The sequence below is a fragment of the Aptenodytes patagonicus genome, chromosome 12 (genome assembly GCF_965638725.1).
Source record: "Aptenodytes patagonicus chromosome 12, bAptPat1.pri.cur, whole genome shotgun sequence".
Classification (NCBI taxonomy): Eukaryota; Metazoa; Chordata; class Aves; order Sphenisciformes; family Spheniscidae; genus Aptenodytes; species Aptenodytes patagonicus.
In genome coordinates, this window is record NC_134960.1 from 19568931 (window position 1) to 19589834 (window position 20904).

General features: G+C 41.0%; 1 protein-coding gene across 9 annotated transcripts in view; it reads left to right on the plus strand.

Annotated features, from left to right (window-relative positions):
- Positions 1-20904, plus strand: part of KCNIP1 (potassium voltage-gated channel interacting protein 1) — a 456219-nt gene that overhangs the window by 417564 nt on the left and 17751 nt on the right. For all 9 annotated transcript variants that reach the window (XM_076349994.1, XM_076349997.1, XM_076350002.1 and 6 more), the window contains one exon: positions 15000-15124. In XM_076349994.1, coding sequence (XP_076206109.1) covers positions 15000-15124 — 125 coding nt within the window. The remainder of the gene's footprint in view (positions 1-14999; positions 15125-20904) is intronic.

Here is a 20904-nt window from a genome sequence, read left to right on the forward strand (position 1 = left end):
GAGAGCTACTGAGGCGTAATTCATTTCTATGGCAGGGCTGGAAATAGATTCATAAGCACTTGAATGCTGTGAAATGGAACTCCTGCTTGTAATGCATTGTCGTGAGCAAATAACGATGCTGATGCTATTGATGATCATGACTAGGAGGGTGAAAGAAGCTACCAGTGCTATCAAGCAAGATAGCTTTTAGGTTGCGTTGCAATTCATGTTAGACATTCATTTTCGAATACCCGGAGTCTGCAGTCCAAGTCCTGCTAAGGATGTGAGAACTAATTTGCATAAACTGTTTTGTGTTTCCAGCAAAATACTGCAAGTTCTGCAAAACTCCCTTTTCAGGGGAACGATGTATTCTAATGTTTGTTTCTTTGATTCCCCTAAAGCGAAATGACTTATTGTGAATTCTGCTGTGAGGCCATTAATGTGCTGGGAGGATTTTTCTTGCTGGGCTTGAGGTTTCCTGCTGCAGGGCATCTGAGAAGGAGCAAAGAGTTGGGTTTGGGGGTTGTTTTTTTTTTAGGGGGTGGGGAAAATGGTTCATCACCTGTCCCCTTGCAATCCTACAGTTTAATTGTAGCCACGACTTATTAAGTGCCACTTAGTGTTTGAAAGGGATTGACTGTGGGTCCTTGTCCTTGGATTAACTCTTCAGACAGGCTTTTTCACGGCCTCGATGGATATAAAATTGTGTTTGAGACAGAGTAGAGAATCTCCTCTTCCGTGAAGTTCATTACTGGTGGTTGGGAAAAAATTGTACAAACTGAAGCCTGGATTGCTGTCGGGGCAGCTAAAGAATTTCTGGAAAACAGCAGAAAACATTGCAAAACACACAAGTAGTGCTGGGTAGTTTGGACACAGCTCTAGGCAATGCCTTTGCCCTAACTCCAGCGTGGACCTGGGCTCTTGAGGTTGAGCACGATGCAGATGATTTGCAGCACTGAAAACTGTTTTCCCAAAGTGCCTAGTGTGTGTGTACTGCTCTGCACATGGTGTCTGTGCTCCCTGGCACAGCCCAGCCCGGCCCCCCACTGGAAAAGGTATTCAAGGAGATGTTCCAGGGTTTTACTGTGGGAATGAGCACATCTCTTAACTCAGTAGACACTGCTTAGAGCTGTGTCCAGACTACCACCAACCTAAGAGGCTGCAAGCAATATACCTATCTATTGAACTAAAATTGTGTATACTTGGGGGAGATAGCCTTTAATAACCCAACAAAACACAGAAAATAGAATTACTCTCAGAAGGTGACTGTATGTCAGCCTGAGCTGTCTTTTGTGTAGAGATGTTTGAAGTTGAATTGAAGAATTGATGCTGAATGTATTCACAATTTCATATTAACAGAGTAAAATGGAAATTGCTGCCAGGTTCCATGGCCTGTAAAATGTATGTATTGCAGGAAATACATTTGTTTAACAAACCGTACAAAAATTATTCAACTATATAAAAAGTTAGTATGTAATATTTTTCATTTTTTATTTCTTTTCAGTTGTGAATTGGTGTGTTACCAAATGGCATTTCAATATCTTGTTTCAATGCTAAGTGACATACTATGTTTCTTACAAAGCACGAAAACAATCAAGAGTACGCTTCTCACTTTCCAGTGTGGATAGTGTAACACGAAGCTTTATTTGTGGCCTAAATTGCTGTGTTATGACAATTTAGGGAAATGTGGCTTTTTAAACAGTAAGGAGTTAATGCTGGGAAATGGAATGTGCTCATACTGTGCTACTCATGAGATCACTCAAAAGTGAGTAAGATTCAAGCGTACAAGAAGAAAAAAAAAAAGGCTGTTCGTCCTGAGAGGCTCTTTGTACAAGTCAGGACGGAGGGGTGGGGCAGAGGTGTCTGGTTTAGGCAGGGGACCGTGTCCAGCTTGACGTTACCAGCCAGTGGTACCTTCATCAGACCTGAAGGTAGTGCTGCTCCGGTCTGTAGAGAGAGAGGTTCCTCTCTGTGAGGTGTAGGAGCTGGAGCAGCTCTGCCTGGGAGCATGCGGCGAGAGGAGCCTTTACTGCTTCCAGTGCTGCAGCAAGCATGCAGCTTGCCCCCCACTGCCACTAGGCAGGTACGAAGATCTTTTTCTCCCCTGCCAACTACATAATTTGAGGAAGTTTTTCAACTGACCTAACTAGAGCCTGCCAAGGGCAAAGAAGCTCCTGTTACAGGCTTTTACTTTCCTCCTTCATAACAGGTGCGACCCAACCGCAGGACAGTAGTTTTTCCACTGGCTCTATTATGTTTATGAAACAAATGTATTTCTCCCTGAGGGCAGGGAGTTTGTGTTGGGGCTTCTGTAACTGAGGAAACAATGGAGCAGGCTGAAAACAATCCTGGAGCTAAGGACCCATCCCCTCAGTATGTTTGGCAGTGAGGGATTTGTGCATAAGCCATTTTATATCTATTCTATTGAGTTCCTTTAAATTCATTCTATTAAACAAACAATTAGTCTGGTTTAGAGTCTAAAAAACCTGCCTTCTGATTTTGAAAGTCTTCTTGATAAACAAGAGACCTAGGCAGATGTGCCTCTGGCCAGCTCAATGTCCCATCACCCCCTACAGCACTCTAGTACTCTGGTTTCCTAAAAGTAAGACAAAAAGGAACCTTGTACCAGAACTCTGCTCTACGACAGGATTGGGTTTTGCATTGAAATACTATCTACCATGTTTATTTTCTCAGATAATAGGAACAAAGTCAAACACTAATGTTGCGGTGTGTAATGGCTTCCCGGCCAGCACAATTGGAACAACGTAAAATCCACTGTTGTTCAGATAGTTTCTGAACTTTCGGCAGGTTGGGCATGAGCACAAATAAAAAATGCTGCCATGCAGACGTTGCAGGGGAAATGTGACCATCTTATTAGCATGTCACTGCTGAAATAGGATTATGTGGTTGCAAATTCAATCTTTTTTTTCTCCATTTTTCTATCTCTGCTTTCTGCATCTTATTTTGGTACCTGCAAGGTTTGTGTTTGGTTTTCTTTCATCTTTCTTTAGGCTACAAAGGAAAGAAAATATTTTAAGTCTAATTAGATTGAAAAATGCAACTGGATTTATATGGTTTAAGTAGAGTCTTATATTGGGTTCCCTACTACAGTTCTGTTGCAGCTCATCCTGGTCAGGTACAGGTGGGCAGCCCCATTCCACACGCACAGCCCTGATGGTTTGGTTAGGGCGTTACCTGCTGTTTGTAAACAAACAACTAGTATGTTAGAAATAATCCTCGAAAATGATGAACTGAGCTTCTGCCAACTTCTTTTCCTTTTCATTGATCCGTAGTTGCTCAGAAATTGCTCTGTTTTGCTGCCCAGAGAGTAATCCATTACCTGGGGCTTTTGGGGGGGGGAATCATAAGACTCCTTTTGGAGGAGATGACAAATAATCAAGTCCTCAGTAACTGCCTCTGCATGTTTTAGGAAGAGGTTTTATAAGTGGTGGTAGCAACATCATAGTTTCTCCTATTTGTACTATTCAATATGCTAAGTAGACATAAGCATATGAATTTGAGATTATGATTAAGAATTTTTCTGTTGACCTTCTTGAAAAGTGCCATTTTTCAAAAAAGAATAATTCAGTGTTAAATAAAAAATACAGACTGTGAACCAAAAATTTAGTTCTAATTTTAATAATCTGGAAGGGAATTAATTTTCAGTTGAACCATTGAAAGCTGACTCTGAATGAAGACAAATGTATTGTTACAAGAAGCTTTTTTCTATTTCTCTTTTTTAAGGGTTTTTTTCCTGTCTTTTTTAAGAGGAAGAGAAAATGTTCTTTATATCCAGAAGGTATTATCTACAGTCTAAAGTTTTGATAACCCACAAGGTTACCCAATACAGAAAAAATAGATCATCTTTCTCTGTTTTTGCAGGACATCTACTGTCTTCCTGTTATCTGTTAATCACCTCTGATGCACCTTCATGTTTTTAAGTCAAATATTTACAGTGGGACCTCTCCATGTACTCTAGCTCTTTTTATCCATTGATTTCACCCTTACTAAATCAGGACGCTATTATCGTGCTTTCTCTAATGACTGCATTTACATTTCTTTGTTCTCATCAATGGAAATTAGTTTGCAGCTAGTGTTAACATTAAAATTTAGAACTATGCTTATTAGACTTGAAGTGGGAGATTTTTCTTTCCTGTCCTCAGGATACCCCGCAAAGTGGGATTTCCCTGGCAGTGGGTGATTTCATGGCTAATGGTTCAACACCTTTTGCTTCAGCAGAGATTCAGAGCCTCTATAAGCAACCTGCTCATTCTCTTTATTTATTGCCAACCCATCTTGGTTGGATCGCGAAGGTTAAAAAGTCTTGTGATTACAGTGCATGTGGTACAGCACAATTTATTAAATTTTACTGATTGTTTTTATATGCTTTCAGTTAAGGTCCTAGTACATACTGCTCTGTCTCTAGTATGTGTTGTGGTCTACGTATACAATTTAAGTCCATGGCTTGTTGTAGGCTCTTTGCTCTTGAAACCAGCTTCTCTTGGAAGTATTCTTGAAGTTCCACTTAAAAAGGGGAAAGTGTGGAGGTTTCTGTAGTTGCTAATCTATGAATGATATCCCTGTGTGAGTAGTCAGTCATTCAGGATTCAGTTCTGTTATTGATCCTTCTCATGTGATTGTCCTCAGTATCGCCATTGCTCTTGCACTGCAGCAGCCAACTGGAGCATCTGCTGTGGTTTTCTTGTGTTGGTCTTGGTTTTCTCCTTGAATTATTCCTTTCTCAGGTTGAGAACAGCTGAGCCAGACTTAGCGAGGCCAAGCACCACGACTCAGCAGTACTGTCTGACCAGGCATTTTCTCAGCACGTAGGTGATGCTGTTGGGAAGCCATGCTCTGATATTTACTTCTGCCAGTTTTGTCTGCAGCCGGATACATTAGTAAATTCTCCCATGGAGAGTAAATTCTCTCTATTCCTGCAGCAGTTTAACATCTTGTTCCAAAGATCCATCCAAAGAGTAAGCTAAATTTCTAACAGTAAAAGCTCAGAGTGAGAGTAATGAAGGGATGTCCAACCCCTCCAACAGCTTAACGCTGTTGCAATGTGTGTAAGTCACATTCTTTAACATGCCAGAAGGAAAATGCATGTTCACTTCTGAACTTTTTTTTTTCTATTTAAGGGAAAAGTATTGAGCATGAGGTTTCTTTAAATGGCTTTAAAGAATTCATGGTGGAATTTCTCGGCCTTAAGATTTCGGGTACAGGCCCTGAGTTGGTCACAGCTTGCTCAGGGGCACCACGGGGTTTGGCAGAGATGGGCTGCTGCAAGATTTAGCTGGAGAGCAAGGTCTCGGGGCTCTGTCTACCCATAGGAAAACAATGACTGGTGCAGCATGTGCAGTGTGAGCTTAGACAGTCTTCATATACTGCTTTTCCTGTAATCCCTTTACAGGGAAAACCACAGCATTTGGAATTGCTCAGTTTTGGTGCCTACTTGATCCTAGTGTCCATTGGGGACACATAGATACACCATCTGTGGGACAAAATGCGCTGGCTGGTGTGTGAGAGGAAGCCAGGTGGGCTCACTGGTGCTTCCCAGGCAGCAGCAGCAGGAGGTGAGACACTATAGAGCCAATAGAGTGGTGAGAGGACGTTTAGGAAGGTTTGGGCAGCTGGAAGCACAGACTACATGGAAATGAAGGAAATAGGTGATGCCAGATAGACTGAGGGCAGGAGCTGCCTGGGCTGGAGGTAGGACCAGGGAGCCGCAGGTAGTAATATGCTGACCAAAACTCTTGTGCCTTTTGCAGGTTATTGCAGATCATATTGTGTACCCAATTCTCCAGTAAAAAGAAACTGATGCCATGAGAAGCCATATACATATCTTTAAAGTAATTTTTTTTTTTTTTTACTTTTATCCTAATTTGCTAATGAAATTTTCTCCGAGGGGACGTGAGGGTAGTACAAAATGACCACGTTGCAAGTGAAGTGACTGCAAAAAGCACCAGTTAAGAGTCTTCCAGACCACCTGGGACTTCTTCACCCTTACTAATCACCTTTTTATTTCTACAGCTGTCAAAGAGCTAAGCTGTGGAGAGGAAGCGGAAGGCTGTGGGCCCCTCTTATTGCCCCTCAGCAGACTTCAAAAATTGCATGCAAAGTCCTCCTTATCCCTTATCAGAGTTGCTAGGACGACTGCAGCATTGCTGTCTTGCTGTATGCATGGATGCTTGCATGGGTGCGTGACTGCGTGCATGCTTCCTTTCACATGCTGCCCCGAGTTTCATGGTCATGCAGGGGACAGCAAGCTCTGACTTCCTTTCCCGTCCCTTGGGGTAAGGGAAAGAGGCAATTCAGGAAAAAAAACATGTAAAATACACCTGGAAACAATCTTACAGTCACTGGGAAAGGGGACCCCACAGCACTTGCAGAACCTATCCAATGTCACCTTAAAATTAACAAAAGACAAAGTTGTGTACGGTTGTCACTTTCTTTTTGTTAAATTTTTTTCTTACTTTTTCCTAGAACCTGCCCGATGGTTTTACGTGTATCAGAGAGGTAAAATTTAAACCAGTTTGACTCTATCGGTCATATAATTTTTGTAGCAAAAGTTTTCTTAAGTCGGGAAACAGGTTCCCCGTAGCTGAGCTTATTTCCACGCTGGCAGCAAACAAAATTACAGGTACTTGAAAATTGCCTAGTTCCTGGGTAAGGCTGCAGCCTAGGGAGTGTCCAAGTCCCCTCTGTTGTAGGTTGAGCTTTCACTCAACCTCCAAGTCCTTCTGTTTGTGCAGTGCTCTATCGCATGCCATGCTAAGTCAAGTACTTAGCAGTTCAGGTACTCTCCGTGTGAAGTTTTTAGATGGTATCAGTGGGAATTTTCCAAAAATCACCAGTGAAGCAATTTTCTAACCCTTCTAGTGAGGTTTACTTGCAAACACACCTTTGAATGGCTGCTTGGAGGAAAGCACTTGTCCCAAAAGCACATTTTCTGCAGCATCCCCATAGAAAAGCAGAGAAGCATCCAGCAGTCTTCCAGTGGATTTCCACCCGTTTCGAGAAGTTGTTTCCCTTATAAATGTTGCTACAGACAGATGAGAATGTGCAAGGAAAGTAGAAAAGAAAATGCTGTGCCAAGTAAGGTCCAGTGCACTGGAAGGACACCCTGCTGTCTCCTACCCTGGGAATGGCCAAAGCAATGCTATTTCTAATGCTGAGTAAAGTTAGTAAGCATCTGCAGAAACATTTGAAGTCAAATTTGACATTGTGTAGTTCACATGCAAATAATTTTACCTGATGTTAGTTGTGTGCAAGGAAGACGTTTTGGAGGTACCCGTGGCCTCAGACTATTCCTGCACCTCCTTTTTCAGAGTATAACCTTGTTCGGGTCTCCCTGTGTACAACTGTGAAACTAATGAAAGGAGTATAGAGGCAGAGGAAAGTATTTATACATGACATTTTGCATAGATCACTGCAAGGATTAGCCAAGAAATATTAAAATTCTATTATATTTTTTTTTAATCTCAGAATTTTATTCCGTGTTGGGTTTTCATGTAGCTTTTCTCTGCAACTGGTGGTGTTCCAGGTTCACACAGGCAGAACGCCCTTGTTAAGCTTGACTGTTTGTGTAATGAATTTGGTGTTGCAGATTCAGTGGTGAAAATGGAGCTGAAAGAGTCAAAGAATCATTTCAGGAAAAGGGAGTGAATAAGGAGACATCAATTCCTTTTTGTTTTATTGGCTGAAGAGTCCCTTTGGTTTGGAAATTGATCTCTCCAGCCAGGCAATTATATTAATAATAATAATAATAATAATTTATTAATGAAGGGCTCTTCAGGTTCAATTAAATGTGTTTAATATTTGATACTTCAGTAGGTATCTTAGTGCCATTTTTTTATCGATGTTTGCCATGAGCAGATTTTAGTTAACCCTTTTTTAGGATTCATAGATGTGCAGATACAAGTTTTTAAGTTCTATCTGAGCTGTCACTCTGGGCCCGTCAGCGGGAACAAGCCCACAGGATTCTCATGTGTTAGTCTTGTTGATTTGTATTTGCCCGATGGGGTTGCTTAAAGGCTAACACTTAGATTTTGTCTTGCTGGAAGCACATGGAACTGCACAGAAATATTTTGACTGTTCCAGATAGTGGAGCTGTACTTGGATCCCTGCCTTTGCCCCAGGGATCTAGAACCACAGACCTCAAAGGACTTGACAAAAGCGGTATTTCCTACAGCTCCCGCCTACGTCAAAGGAGGGAACGCTGAAGCCAATGTGCTTCAGTACCAACTGCGTCAGTAATACAGCTCTCGCCTGACTCCCGTTCCCATAACCTTCTGCCGTAATGAGCATTTATGGACTCAGGCCTTTAGTTATTTCTCTTCATGAAATTTTCAAATATTTGCGGTTGGCTTCCCACGGGCAGGATCTATTTCCTATGAGAGCTGGCCAAGCAAGTATTCTGTCTGGAGATTAATTTCAAAGATGTCATGGATAAACTAGAGTTAATTTTTTCTTCAGGTCCTTGCTCCTAAAATATAGCTAATGTTTTTTTAATAAAAATAAGATGCAGTCTAATAAATCTTGCACATAATTTAATCCTCTTCTGCTGTATTTGTAAAATTACCCATTTCATCTAATACTTGTCAGTTTTACAATTAACGTTGGGCACATTAGCTGTATTTTACATTTTGATTTTTTTCTTTGACAAAAAGTGAATTTATTATAAGCAACATGTTTTCAAAATCCTCCCGTTAGCCATGGAGCCTGGCGTTACGGAGTTTCACCTTGCAGCCTTTGGAAGCAGGGGATGGGGTCATTTGCATTTTTATTAAATCATCATTTACGCCCTCCCTTTAAACTATGTTTTAGGCCTTGGGTTGTCCTCGGCCAGCCCTAACGATACAATGCGGCATCACTATAGCTCATTTGCCAGGCACATAGGTTGGAGGGCTGGAAACGCTGCAGTATTTTAGGTAGGCGCTGTGGGAAAGGTGTTTGATGTTTCTTGTGTTTCACAAGCGAGTTTGGCCCAGCGAAACCAACCCTGTGCTTTTGTGCAAGATGTTGCTTGTGCAGAGGCAGCTGCCAGCAAGAGGAAGGGCGGGCAGGTTAATAAATTTGGGCCCGATGGCTGTTCAAAACTGGAGCCGAGAAAGCAGCTGGTAAATAACACACAATTGTTTTCTATTTTATAGTACACGAATACAACTTTGGCATTGTCTGTGACCAACTTAACCTGTTCCACTTCTGCGGAAAGGATTGTTGGATCTGAAGAATATTGATTAGGTGGTTTTGTATGGAAATAGGTCGCTAAAGTGAATACCAGAAGATGTGCTGTCAACAGAGGATTTTAGGACTCGATTTCTGTGCTGACTGTGGCACATCACCTGCCCTCGGCTGATAGCGCTGCCGAGTTACTGACTGGGTCTCTAATGGGCATTGAAAGTTTAGGAACTGGTTTGGGGCAGTGTCTTAGTTCGTGTAGCTGTCCTGGATGTGCATTACGTTACCTGTGTATTCTTAAGATAAATTGACAATGAAACAATGTTTTCCATAACGTGGCAGATAAACGTGCCTGTGTGCAATGGAATGGAAAGATCTGGAAAAGTGAAATATTGGAGCAGATTGTTTTCCTTTAAAATCAATAGATTTCTTGTCTTTACCATGGGTAAGGGAAGGACTGAGTCCCTCTGCCTGGTTCTGTGATGGAGAGAAGTACCCAGCTGTGGTTGAAAATCTGTTTTCCTCAATGATGAAGCAATTTTGTCTGCAGGCATGTAGATGTACAAAACAGCTTTTACATGAAGGCTTAAATTACCTCCAAGTTTATCACTTGGAGAAATGCAAATTCTGCTCAGCAAAGTTTACAGCGGTGAAACACAGGGCCATTTGCAGGCAGTCTAAGTATGGAAATCTTCAAATTGTAACGATAACAAAAGGTAAAATTAGAACAAATATGAAAGGATGTATAAACCAAGCCTCGTTAAGTAATTTCCAAAGTGTATTCAGTTAAAATATTGATCTGCTCTAATGAAAATTCATTCTCCGCTCTTGAGCAAGCAGCAGAGAAATGAAATACAATATATTTCATTAGCAACAATCCATAAAATATGCATGTGCATGCAAGTATGTCAGGATTATTTTTCTTTGTAAAGTGAAGTCACTCTTTATTTTGTCTGATACACAAAATGTGCCTATCCTATGGGCTAAGCAAATAGAGATCATGTTTTGCACAAAAATGCAAAATTTAGTAATTATTATAACTTGGACCTACTTTGGAGTAAGATTACCACAAGTGCTTCTACCAGACCCAGACTTCATACCCTCCTATTAAAGCAGCCATAAAAATATGGCCAGAGGCAAATTCTAATTCAGAATGTGCTACTTCCCATTCCTCCAGTTTTAAACACATTGCAAGAAAAACAGCTAAGCAAATGCACAAGCATGTTCTGCTCCAGCTAAACAGTGCACATGATCTTCAGCCTAGGACGCAACTCACTGCAGCTGTCTGGTGTGGAAGGGATTAATCCAGGGATGATTTCAACAAGTGCTGGAGCTTAAAAAAAAAAAAAAAAAAGAAAGAAAAGGACTGAATTATCATTTATTAGTACCTGCAAGCAGGAGAAATCTCCTGCTTTAGTTACTGTGATCCACCTAACTGGTAAGCAGAGATAACCCAACAAAAAAAATCGTGCTTTGAGATCCAGAATAATAAATTTGGACCTATTTGCTAAAGTGCAGTGCTCCCTAATCAGCTGTATGGTACCCAGACCCTGAGGCGCGTGTCTCCACCGAGCAGGGCAGAGCTTAGTTCCAGCTCAAAAGGGATGCTGTAAGCAACAGCTGTATCTCATCTCTGCTGCGGCTGGTCACACGTGTCACCTGAGCCGGGGAGGTGACCACGCGCATCCCTCGCAGTGTCTGCAATCAGTCCCTAGGTCTGTTTGTGCACTTGCAAACTGAAGGAGAAGAAAATTAACATTAAACCAGTGGCGTGCCTGTTTCCCACGCTCAAATCTCTCAGGGTGTTCAGCAAGCTGTAAACAAGGCAGAACTGAGGAAGAACATGACATTAGATAAAATATCTTAACATCATGCTTTCCTAATAAAACTTTAAATTTGCATGTGCGTATCTATGTATATACACTTCTGCTTGCACTCACCACTGTAAAGTGAGCTTCAGTTTAATAAAATTGCAGTGTTTATAAATGCAAGGGCTCATATTTCATACAGCGACATCCCTGAAGAGCTGGGAGGGACTGAGCCAGTGTTATAATGAAAATGTAAATGAGAAGAAATACAATATATATGATAAAATGCAAGGGCAGATGAGGAAGTGACAATCTCCTTTTTTGCCACTGAGGTTACTGTGGTTAATGTATCGGGTGTCAGAATGGAAGAAAAAGGTTTAAAAGAGCTGACTTAAGAGAAAACACTGAAAGGAAACAAATAATGACAAAAAAAATCTTGGGGGGGGTCGAGACTATTGAGTTGGAAACGATAGATTTGTACAGAAGAACAGGTTGTGTCCTTAGGTCTCCGGCTACAGGTCCCTCCCTGCTCTGAGGGCTGTGCTACTCCCACTGCGGGCTTTCGCCGGGAAGGGAGGAGGGATGAACAGAGGTGTTGCTGAAGGGAAATCTTTGAATATGGGATGACAACTGAGAAAAGTTTAAACGTAAATATCGATAAACACGAGGGAGGGAATGTTTGATCTGTGAGGCCTATTAATGTGAAATAGTTACTCCTAAAATAAGTTTTATCTTTTGAAACAGATATTACTGTGAAACACCACGGAAAATAGCTCTTCATTGGCAAGTGAGAGACAAAATGACCTAATAAGTCTGTCTCGTATTTATTTTCTGCAGCGAGGCTCCAAGAAATGCCCAGGACCGGTCTGTTGCATCAGGGCATGTTCCACCGAAGGAACAATTTCTACCATTTTTAGAGTGTGTTTACTGGAAAATTGTTGGTCTGGTGTCATTTTGAGTGCCCCCTTGGCCAGATCTAAAGCTTCACAAGTTTTTTTTGCTAAGTTTCAAAATATTTCCCTTGAGAAAGGAAGAGGAAGCAGATGAAAGGATTAACCCACAGGGAACCATCAGATCCTCTTCAGAGGCAGAGGTTAATGCTGGTTCTGGAATAGAGAACAGAAGGAAAAAATAGAGTGGCCCTTAGAAAGGGATGAATTTTTCATAATTTCCTTTCTACGGTTTGTTATAAAGAAAAGAGCCACATTTCTCAGCATGGGAAATAGAATCAAATCTACAACAATAATCTGGCTTATTTTTAATATAGAAATATCTGCCCTGTGGGACCAAAGCTCGTGAACTGATTGTTGGAAAAACCTATTCTTGCAGGACAAGCTGAAGAAGATGAATTGTTCTCTTTCGAAATAATGATTCACTGAATGAGGCTAGTGTTGTCAAAAGACAATATATCATTATTAAATTACAATGTTCACCGAGTAATATTTTATTCAAGAATATTTTGAAAAAATAATTCCAAGACCCTAATTTTTGGTCTGCTCATATAAAGGACATCTGGATAAGCCAAAGAACTAAGAGTTTTGAGCTGTAATTCTGCAGATTTTGTTTAAAGCTATCATGGAGCTATAGAGCAAGTTTTCCATGAGCGAGACCTTTTTCTTTAATTACTTGGTTTTTAGAACACTAACACAAATTCCAGTGAGTGTTTTGGAAAACTGGTTGCTTAAAAAAACATATGGCGAATAAAATACCCACAAAAAGATTAGTCAGATCAAAAAGCTTTTGCAAAGAGTGTGATTTTTCTCAGCTGGATCTTTCCCGCCTCTGTAGAAACCATGTGAACAGCCACATTGTAGGAACGTAAATAAAATCAAGTATGAGTAATCCAACAGGCTGGCTTCCCTCATTAGCCTCACCACTTACATCAGGTTGCACAGATTCCCCCCACACACACTGTTGAATTTTATTATAGGATATAAAGACTAGGTGGCCAGTATTTTACGCTTATATTTTATATTGACTGACATTCTAAATAACTTTAGAGTGACTCAATCAATAGGAAATGTCAGTGAAAAGCTGGGCATGTTTAACTGGTTACAGAGCACGGAAAGGCTCAGAGCTTATAAGCTGACTTGCTTATATACTGCACAGCACAAAATGCATGGCTTCCTATGGAAAAATGAAACAACTGTCAAGGTCACGTGTAAACTGCTTATTGCATTGGGGACGGAAGGAAATGCAGGGGAAGGAATCTGGGGTTACACGCATTTTGTAAAGGGTTTTAGGTAAATTAACGGTTAGCCAAAGGTAAACCAAAAGGTATTTCCTATGCAACGTATGGATTAGTGGTGAGTCTCCCTAACCTAGATCCCTTCTAAATGGATTTCCTCTCCTTTTTTCAACCACTCATTCCCATTCCCTCATTTTAAGGAATTTCTTCTCCACTTTTTTCTCTCTCTACAGCTTCTTCTGCATTCCTTCATTTTGTGGCATATGTTCTCTTTCAAAGAAAATGGCTTTTCCCCTTATTTCAATTATCTGTTCTTTTTCCTGTAGCAGACATCCTTTTCCATCTCCTTTCTTCTAACAGGAGCTATAATTTCTACGCGCTTCATTTTCCCTTTGTGTGGAGAAGGTGTCTCCTTCAGGCCTCTTCTGGCCACTTGCCAGCGTTCAGTAATTTTTTCTGCATCATAAATGGTTGGGATACTCTTCTGTCCCATGCTATTACAGTCTCTTACCTTTATTTCCTTGCTGTGCAAGGGACCTTGAGCATAGTATTTAGGCATGTATTATCAATGCTCAAGCCCCACAAATGCTGACTGAAACTCCAGACAGAGGATTAGGAGGATGGCTCATCCTGAATTCACCAATATTTCAAACTGATTTCTTAATACCAAAACAATGAACCAATGTTAATTAACTATTATCACTCACTTATGTGTGTCCTCCCTTAATAATCTTCATATATATGTACAGAATTAATTAACTTATGAAAAGATAGCTTTATTCTGGTCTGTTCTTTCACTGAGCCAGTCTGCTCTGAATTCATGCCTTTCCTCTATTCAGAGTGACTCCATTTCCTTGCACGTTTCTTGTGAAATCCTTGTCTTTCAGCAGGAATTACTATATTATATTTGAGCCCAATAACCTAAAACATTTTTACAGGGCAAAAGTTGTGCAGTTTTGATAATAAAGGGAGTTTTAGCTTTTATGCCAAGCAACTTTTGGATGTAGCTGGGATTTTCATGTCAGCTGAAATCTGCATCTGGTCCTTGAAGTTTAAAGAATCTTAAATTGGCATACACTAAGCATCTGTATATATTCGGGCATTACCTATACTGCTGGGGAAATGGGCTTGACAGGTAAAAACGCGCATCAAAAAAGAGGTGAGATTACGGTAATACAGGATGTGATATGTCTTGAGTATTTTTCTTCTTTGTGGGAGAGTGATCTCTCGAATAAAATGCACGTAAGTATTTTTCATTGCTTATCTGTTTCCCTAAAAAGCCCATGCAAATGCAGGCTGGACTCATTACAGATTCAGCAACTGTGGACATCATTTTTATTTCTCCTAGGATTAAAGTGACCTTTAGTGTCTCTAGCAAGCTTTTTGGCTAGCACACAGAAGAGTTTCCCTCACTGTTTACCCTCAGTATAATGTCATTGTCTAATATGCTTAAGCATGTCTGCTCTCTCACTTACATTTGCACAGCTTTTTTTAAAGCTAGTACTTTGAAGGGCCTATTCCTCCACGCTGTTTCAATATTTAGATAAGAAATATCTGGTGTTGCCTTTTGGAGCAACATATCTGCTGCCTGCCCTTCTGTTCTCACCACCAGTTTCGGCTTTGTGAATGGGGAGCTAATTGGCAGCCCAGTAAGAAATGTGAGCTATTGCTTTACTCATATGGCTTTTATTTTGCTTTCAAGAGGTTGAAAACAGTTATACAGATTGGTTCTGTTAATGGCTTCTTTTTTCTCTATTGCTCTCGAAATCCAGTCTGTCCTATCCATCATGTTAATAGAGCAAAGGTAACAACCAAAATAAATATTTTCCTGTCTTCTCTTTCAGATAAAATTGAAGATGAATTAGAAATGACTACAGTGTGCCATAGACCCGAAAGACTGGAACAGCTTGAAGCACAAACCAATTTCACTAAAAGGGAACTTCAAGTGCTTTACAGAGGATTTAAAAATGTAAGAACAATACCGAGTCTAGTATGTATGTCCCCACCAGCCTCAACTGCTCAGCTGCATTTTGTATCATTCCCCTGCTAAACATTAGGAATTTTGTGCTAGATCTCCCCTACCCCACAGCAAAATGAGCACAATCTGCCTCTCCATCTAATATTTATGACACCGTAATCTGCCTACAACTGGGTTTGGATGAATATTCAGCACATAATAGTCTCATTAAATTTGTTCCCCAAATGTCAGTAAGCACACTGCAATTTCCTCAACTGTGCCAGTACTTCAAGATAACCTGAAAATGTTTTTATGGTTACTTATTGAATTCTTGCTGTCAGTTCCTCATGCTCAAATATGAGCAGTACTGTTTGCCTGTGATTAGCTGCCCAGGATGGTTTTTTTTTATCCTTTCTCTAGCTGGAGAAATCTTGCTCTTGTAGTAGGATGTTATTAGAGTACATTAGGACTATAAGGTCCTGCGTAAGTAGGGAATGAGGCTGGAGTGGCAGGAGCCAAAAAGAAATCAAAAGGAAATGAGTATCAAGACTGAGGAGACAAGAGAGAGGCGACAGATTTAGGTGAAAGCAGGAAACGTGCCAGCTGGCATGACTGCGTGCAGAGAACAGCACCCTGCTCGTCTTTGTGAACCATCGTTCCAGCCATGCTCTCCCTGGTAGCAGGGAATCTGCGGCTCCGTGAGCCTCAGCTTCTAGGTCACCTGCTACTGCCTCTTAGGGACTGATCATAATAAATAGAAACAGATAGGGAATTTTGAGGCTACATGGAGCAGATGTTTTATGGACCTTGAAGAATGAATACTCATTACATGGTTGCCTGAGGGTCTGGATTTAGTCGCCCAGGTGGTTCGTGCCAGCTGATGTTTTTATGATGATTAATAGATCAGTATCGAGCTAGCTCAATAAACACAGTGTGGTTTTTAAGTTGTCTTGCAGGACAGCTCCAGCATTTCAGCTACTGTTACAGTGAAATGCTGAAATTTCTTGGAAAGAGGAAGTCAAGTCTGTTGGGTAAACACTTGCCAAAAGAAAGCTGAGCTATCTTAAATACAGGTAGTGTTGAGGGAAACCTCCTCGACACTGAGAAGGGCCTTTCTTTTTGACAGATTCTTGAAATTTGATTGAATCACATCTCCAGTATATACTTGACTTCTCCAAGGAGTTTGGGGGTTTCATCCTTTATTTTACCACTCACCTAAGTGGGCCAAGGCATAGCTCAGCTTTCTGTATTTTTCTGTTTAGTGCATGTGTTGTATTTGTACAGCCTTTGCTGCACGTAGGAGGTCATTTCATGTGTGAAGTTTTCTAACCACTGAAGACTGATATTCTGAAACCCGTTCGTGCTTTGAGCAGTCAGCAAGAAATTTTGTGGCTTTTGAGACAGAGCTTGACAAGTTAACGTACAGTATAACATGACATGACTGCCTACAGTGGGAGACTAAACTCAGAGAGTTCTTAACCGCTGTGTTTTGCTAAGATCTCTGAAATGCCTTCTGTGTTGCTGTGTTTGGTGGGAATCCTGCGTGGAAGAGCACTGCTCCATGCTGAGAGGAGGAGCTGGCTGTGCCAGCAGCTACAGTGCAAAACAGAGAGGCAGCCTTGCAACTCTCTCAGCAGATCTGACATTTCCCTCTTGCCCGTCCCAATTTTGCTATTGCTTTGCAGTACAGAGCATTACCTCCCAGGGCAAGAATAATGATAAACAAGTGCATTTAACTTGTGACCTAAACCCTTTCCTAAGACCTCACTGAAGGTCTTGGTATTAATTAGCAGTGCTGGCAAGATCTTGCTTTGTATCAGGTTGTTAGGACAAAGCAGTCTGTTTTTCTCCAGCTGTTATGCACACAATATGCGTGAAGCTTTAATATCTAAGGTTTAAATTGAAATGAAAGGGCAGCTTTAGCATTTGTAGCCTGTAAATCATGGTTTCAATGGGATGAGTAATTATGCACAGCATGCAAACTGACTCAGCTGTTACCATATTTGCTATTGTACCGAACCGTCTGCTTTTTGGGATGATGTTACAGTGCCATCTGGAGATTCAAAATCCCTGTGGGAATACAGTCATTGTCCTCTCTCTGGCTTGTACTTACTGCTTGCTCTCAGTGATCGCACAGGTCCTGTTTAATCATGAGGTAACACCTGGATTATCACAGGGCCATTTACAGGCACTTGTAATGGACACGGAGAGAATGAGGCCCTGCTCAGCCTGGCTGCAGTCACAGGAGCTGAAGATTGGATGTTCGTGAACATCCAACGGTGTTTGGCCAAAGGCAGTTCAACGCAGCCTGGGGTAGCCTCCGGACTAGTGTCCCAGCTGACCAGGGTCCGAATTCTCAGTACTTTTATTCGTGCTCTTTCTTGGTCTCTGAAATCTGTTTCCCCACTCCCTCCAAACCTTCCCAGTTTCTTCCCAGTGTGTCACTGGTCAGGTCTGGTGTTTCTGCACCAGACTGATGGAGGCTTCCACCAAATTCAGATCCTTTGCCACTCCAGAGAAGCAGAGCATGCTAACCAGGCCAGTGTCCTTGCTGGCTGGCCAAATGTCCCCTCTCTTTTTCCTTTCAGCTTTCTTTTCAAGTTATGGAAGGGTGCTGTTGTCCCACATTTCTTGATGCCAGGACCAAAAGTTCACTTTTACCTTAGCAGTTATCTCTGTCCCCAAGGTGCATTCTGCGTTATGCAGAATAGTCTATTTTGCACCTTGGAGTTAGCTGCTGTCAGGCTGGAGCCAGATTAACGCAAGGCATTTGGTCTGATTGCTTTGGCTGTGGTTCTGCAAAAGCAAGGTAACAGAGATGGCAAAAACCAGCAGAACCTCTGGTGGATCTTGCCTTGGTTTAGCTTAACAAAATAAAATGTGATACTTTCTGTCTATACTACACCAGGAGAGAGAATTGTTTGAGCTGAAAGGCAGTATCGGCATGGGAACAAAATGGCCATGAATAGGCACAGGCTGGAATTAGAAGAAAGTTTCCACTCCCCAGAGGACTAAAGTTTGGAGAATAGTTATGGAACAGGAGGGAGGAGAACGAGAAAATATTTGTAAGATTAAAATTGATAAATTGATCATTAATTAACTGACCAACAATGACAGAGGTTTGAGTTCAGTAATTCAATACCTCCTGTTTAGACCATGTTTCTAATGACTTACATTCTTTGAAATTGAGTGCATGGATTTAAAAGGATTGGGATTTTTATGGGATTTTTTGCTCAATCCGGGAGGGTTCTGTGCTGTTAGGAGAAATGGTTGTTTGCTGCAAGGGATAATTTTCTAAAACTAAATCAGAAAACAGACAACCCAAATAACTGAGGGGCTGTTGGAGACATTCTTACCTTGCTTTAGTGTGAATATTTTAGCAAATCTGTAATGGAGTGTAGTATAAGATGTAATCATGTGTAACACATCAAGTTTTTGGAGACTAAAGCAACCAGTATGAGCCAGGTAGAAGTGTTCTGGTACTTTAATAATCCCCAAAATATTTCCAGATTTCCAAAGTGGGAGAACATAGTAAGAGCAACAAAATACTTGGGATGTGTGAATGCTTAGAGATGCAAATCTGGATTGTGGATCCTGAAGGAGAATATGTTAGAGTCTGTCTGGGGTCAGCTAACTTAATACCGCTATTTAGCAAAATGTGACCCCTCGAGTACTCCTTTTCATGTTCTGGCCAAGTTTTCTGAGAACAGTCTGATGGGCAGGTTGTGTTTAGCCCCTCTTCAGTTCTGCTGCTGATCCCTGCTTGTCCGCATTGCACGTCTTTGAAAGCAATCAGTGAAGTTAATTTCTGATTCCAGCAGAAGAAAGAACAGCAAGTGTAACTTTTGTTTGATTTTCTTTTTAGTTTTGGGGTTTTTTTTTAATGTGGATTTGGCTCCTTTGTGGTTCAGTATTTTAAAAGAAGTCTGAGAGGGTAGATTCATATACGTGATTCATGCTGTCAATGCCAATGCTCGATAGTTAGCTTTTTAATAATGAGGGGTTGTTTCTGTGCTTGACAACAATACAAAAAAAAATGTTTACTGTTCTTGTTGGGCATTTTAAAAGAATTCATAGGTTAAAGAAATGAGAGGTGTTTACCTGAAACCTAACCCCCTGCCGTTGAAGGAAGGCCTTACGAATGTTATGGTGAAGGACCGTGCTTTTTCATACTGCCAAGAAATTTTTCTTGAATTGAGTAAACCTTTGTCTTCAGTGGAATTTGAACTGACACTAAGCTTACCTGTTCCTTTTCACAAGAGAAATTATGCGCATTATTTGCATTATTTGACTCTTATAAAAACAAAATTGTGATCAATTCAGTGCAAATGAATTGGTACTAGCATATGTGTCTGAAAGCAGTCCGGTTATAGAGAGCTAAACAGGCTGATCAATGTCAGCGCTGCCTCTCCCCAGCACTCCTGGAGGTTTGAGGCAAACTCTCATTTGGCTTCCAGATGGAGCATCAGAAGCAATAAGGATCATGTGGAAATTCAGAAAATTTAATCAGGCACAATGGCCAAAACTGCTACAGGAGACCTTGCCTCTGCGAGGAGAGTGCCTGCAGCAGCAGCCTCTGCTCTGTGCCTGCCCTTCGCAGACTTAAACTTCATTCTCGGGGTTGCTAATGGTGGGCTGGGGCTCTTAGTAAACAAGGGCTATTAATACAGCATTGTGGAAAGTATAGAGCAAATAATGATCAGTCCCTACATTTATAAACTCTCTTTAAGCATGTGAAGTGATGGTTCTTAGTGAAGATAATAGTATTTATCAAGATGAGAGAAAGAAACACATCGTCACTTTTGGTGTGTTTGGCCAGTAGCACTGTGCTGGAAAGGTTGGTTACGTGCTGTGCTAGGCTTGGTTTTAAAAAGAACGACAATTTGGTCAAATACTCTGAAGTTCTGCGAAGGGCCAGTGTGGGTCTTGGAGCAGCAGCACTCTGGTGACCAAGGAGAAAATTTCTACCCAAGAATGGCTGTTGATAGGGTACTTGGTCTCATCTATGATTAAAAGATACTATAAATAAATATCAAATTATTTATTTAATGTACACTAAATTACAAGCTTTAGGAAACATGACCTTTAGGAGAATACTTTTATGGTAGCTACTACCTTCTATTAATTATTCTTCTTGTAATGATTTCTAGCTTATTAGAAGTGGCATGAATAGATGAAAAAGTAACCGCTTTTCTCATGACAAAGAAGCCAGGCAATGGCTGTTATATTAGGAGCTTTGGAACATTTTGAGGATACTTATCTAACCAGGAATTTTGCCATAGAGAATTAGAAAGTTTTGTTAGTTTTGTCTGTAAATGGAAAACCAAGGTCTGGTCCTGCAGCCACTGGCTTTAGATAGTCCAGTTGGCCTTTTCGTCCCCTTGCTGCGGAAACAAGCCTTGAACGCTGGAGAAGGGGTAGCCCCAGCGAGGTCAAGACCACAGTGCCAGGTTTGGGTTTTATTTGGGACACTTAAACATAACCAGTGGAAGGACAGTTGTCAGGACATGAAGACACAGAGTAAAAGATAATTTCAGGGCTTCTCAAGCAACAAATTATCCTTTTTTTTTAGCTCAAATCTATCCCAAATCACTGATGGTTTTCTACCCAAATAGTGGGTAGAAGACAACAGGATTTCTTCTGCATTGGAAGAAGGCTCTCAGATCTAATCACCCTAATTTAAATAGCAAATAGGTATGTGATTAAGGAACTGCTTCTGATGCCACCTGAAGTACCTCTCCTTGCTCTCCTTCTGTGACTTGCACAGGATAAAGTGATTTCTCTTGTTTGTT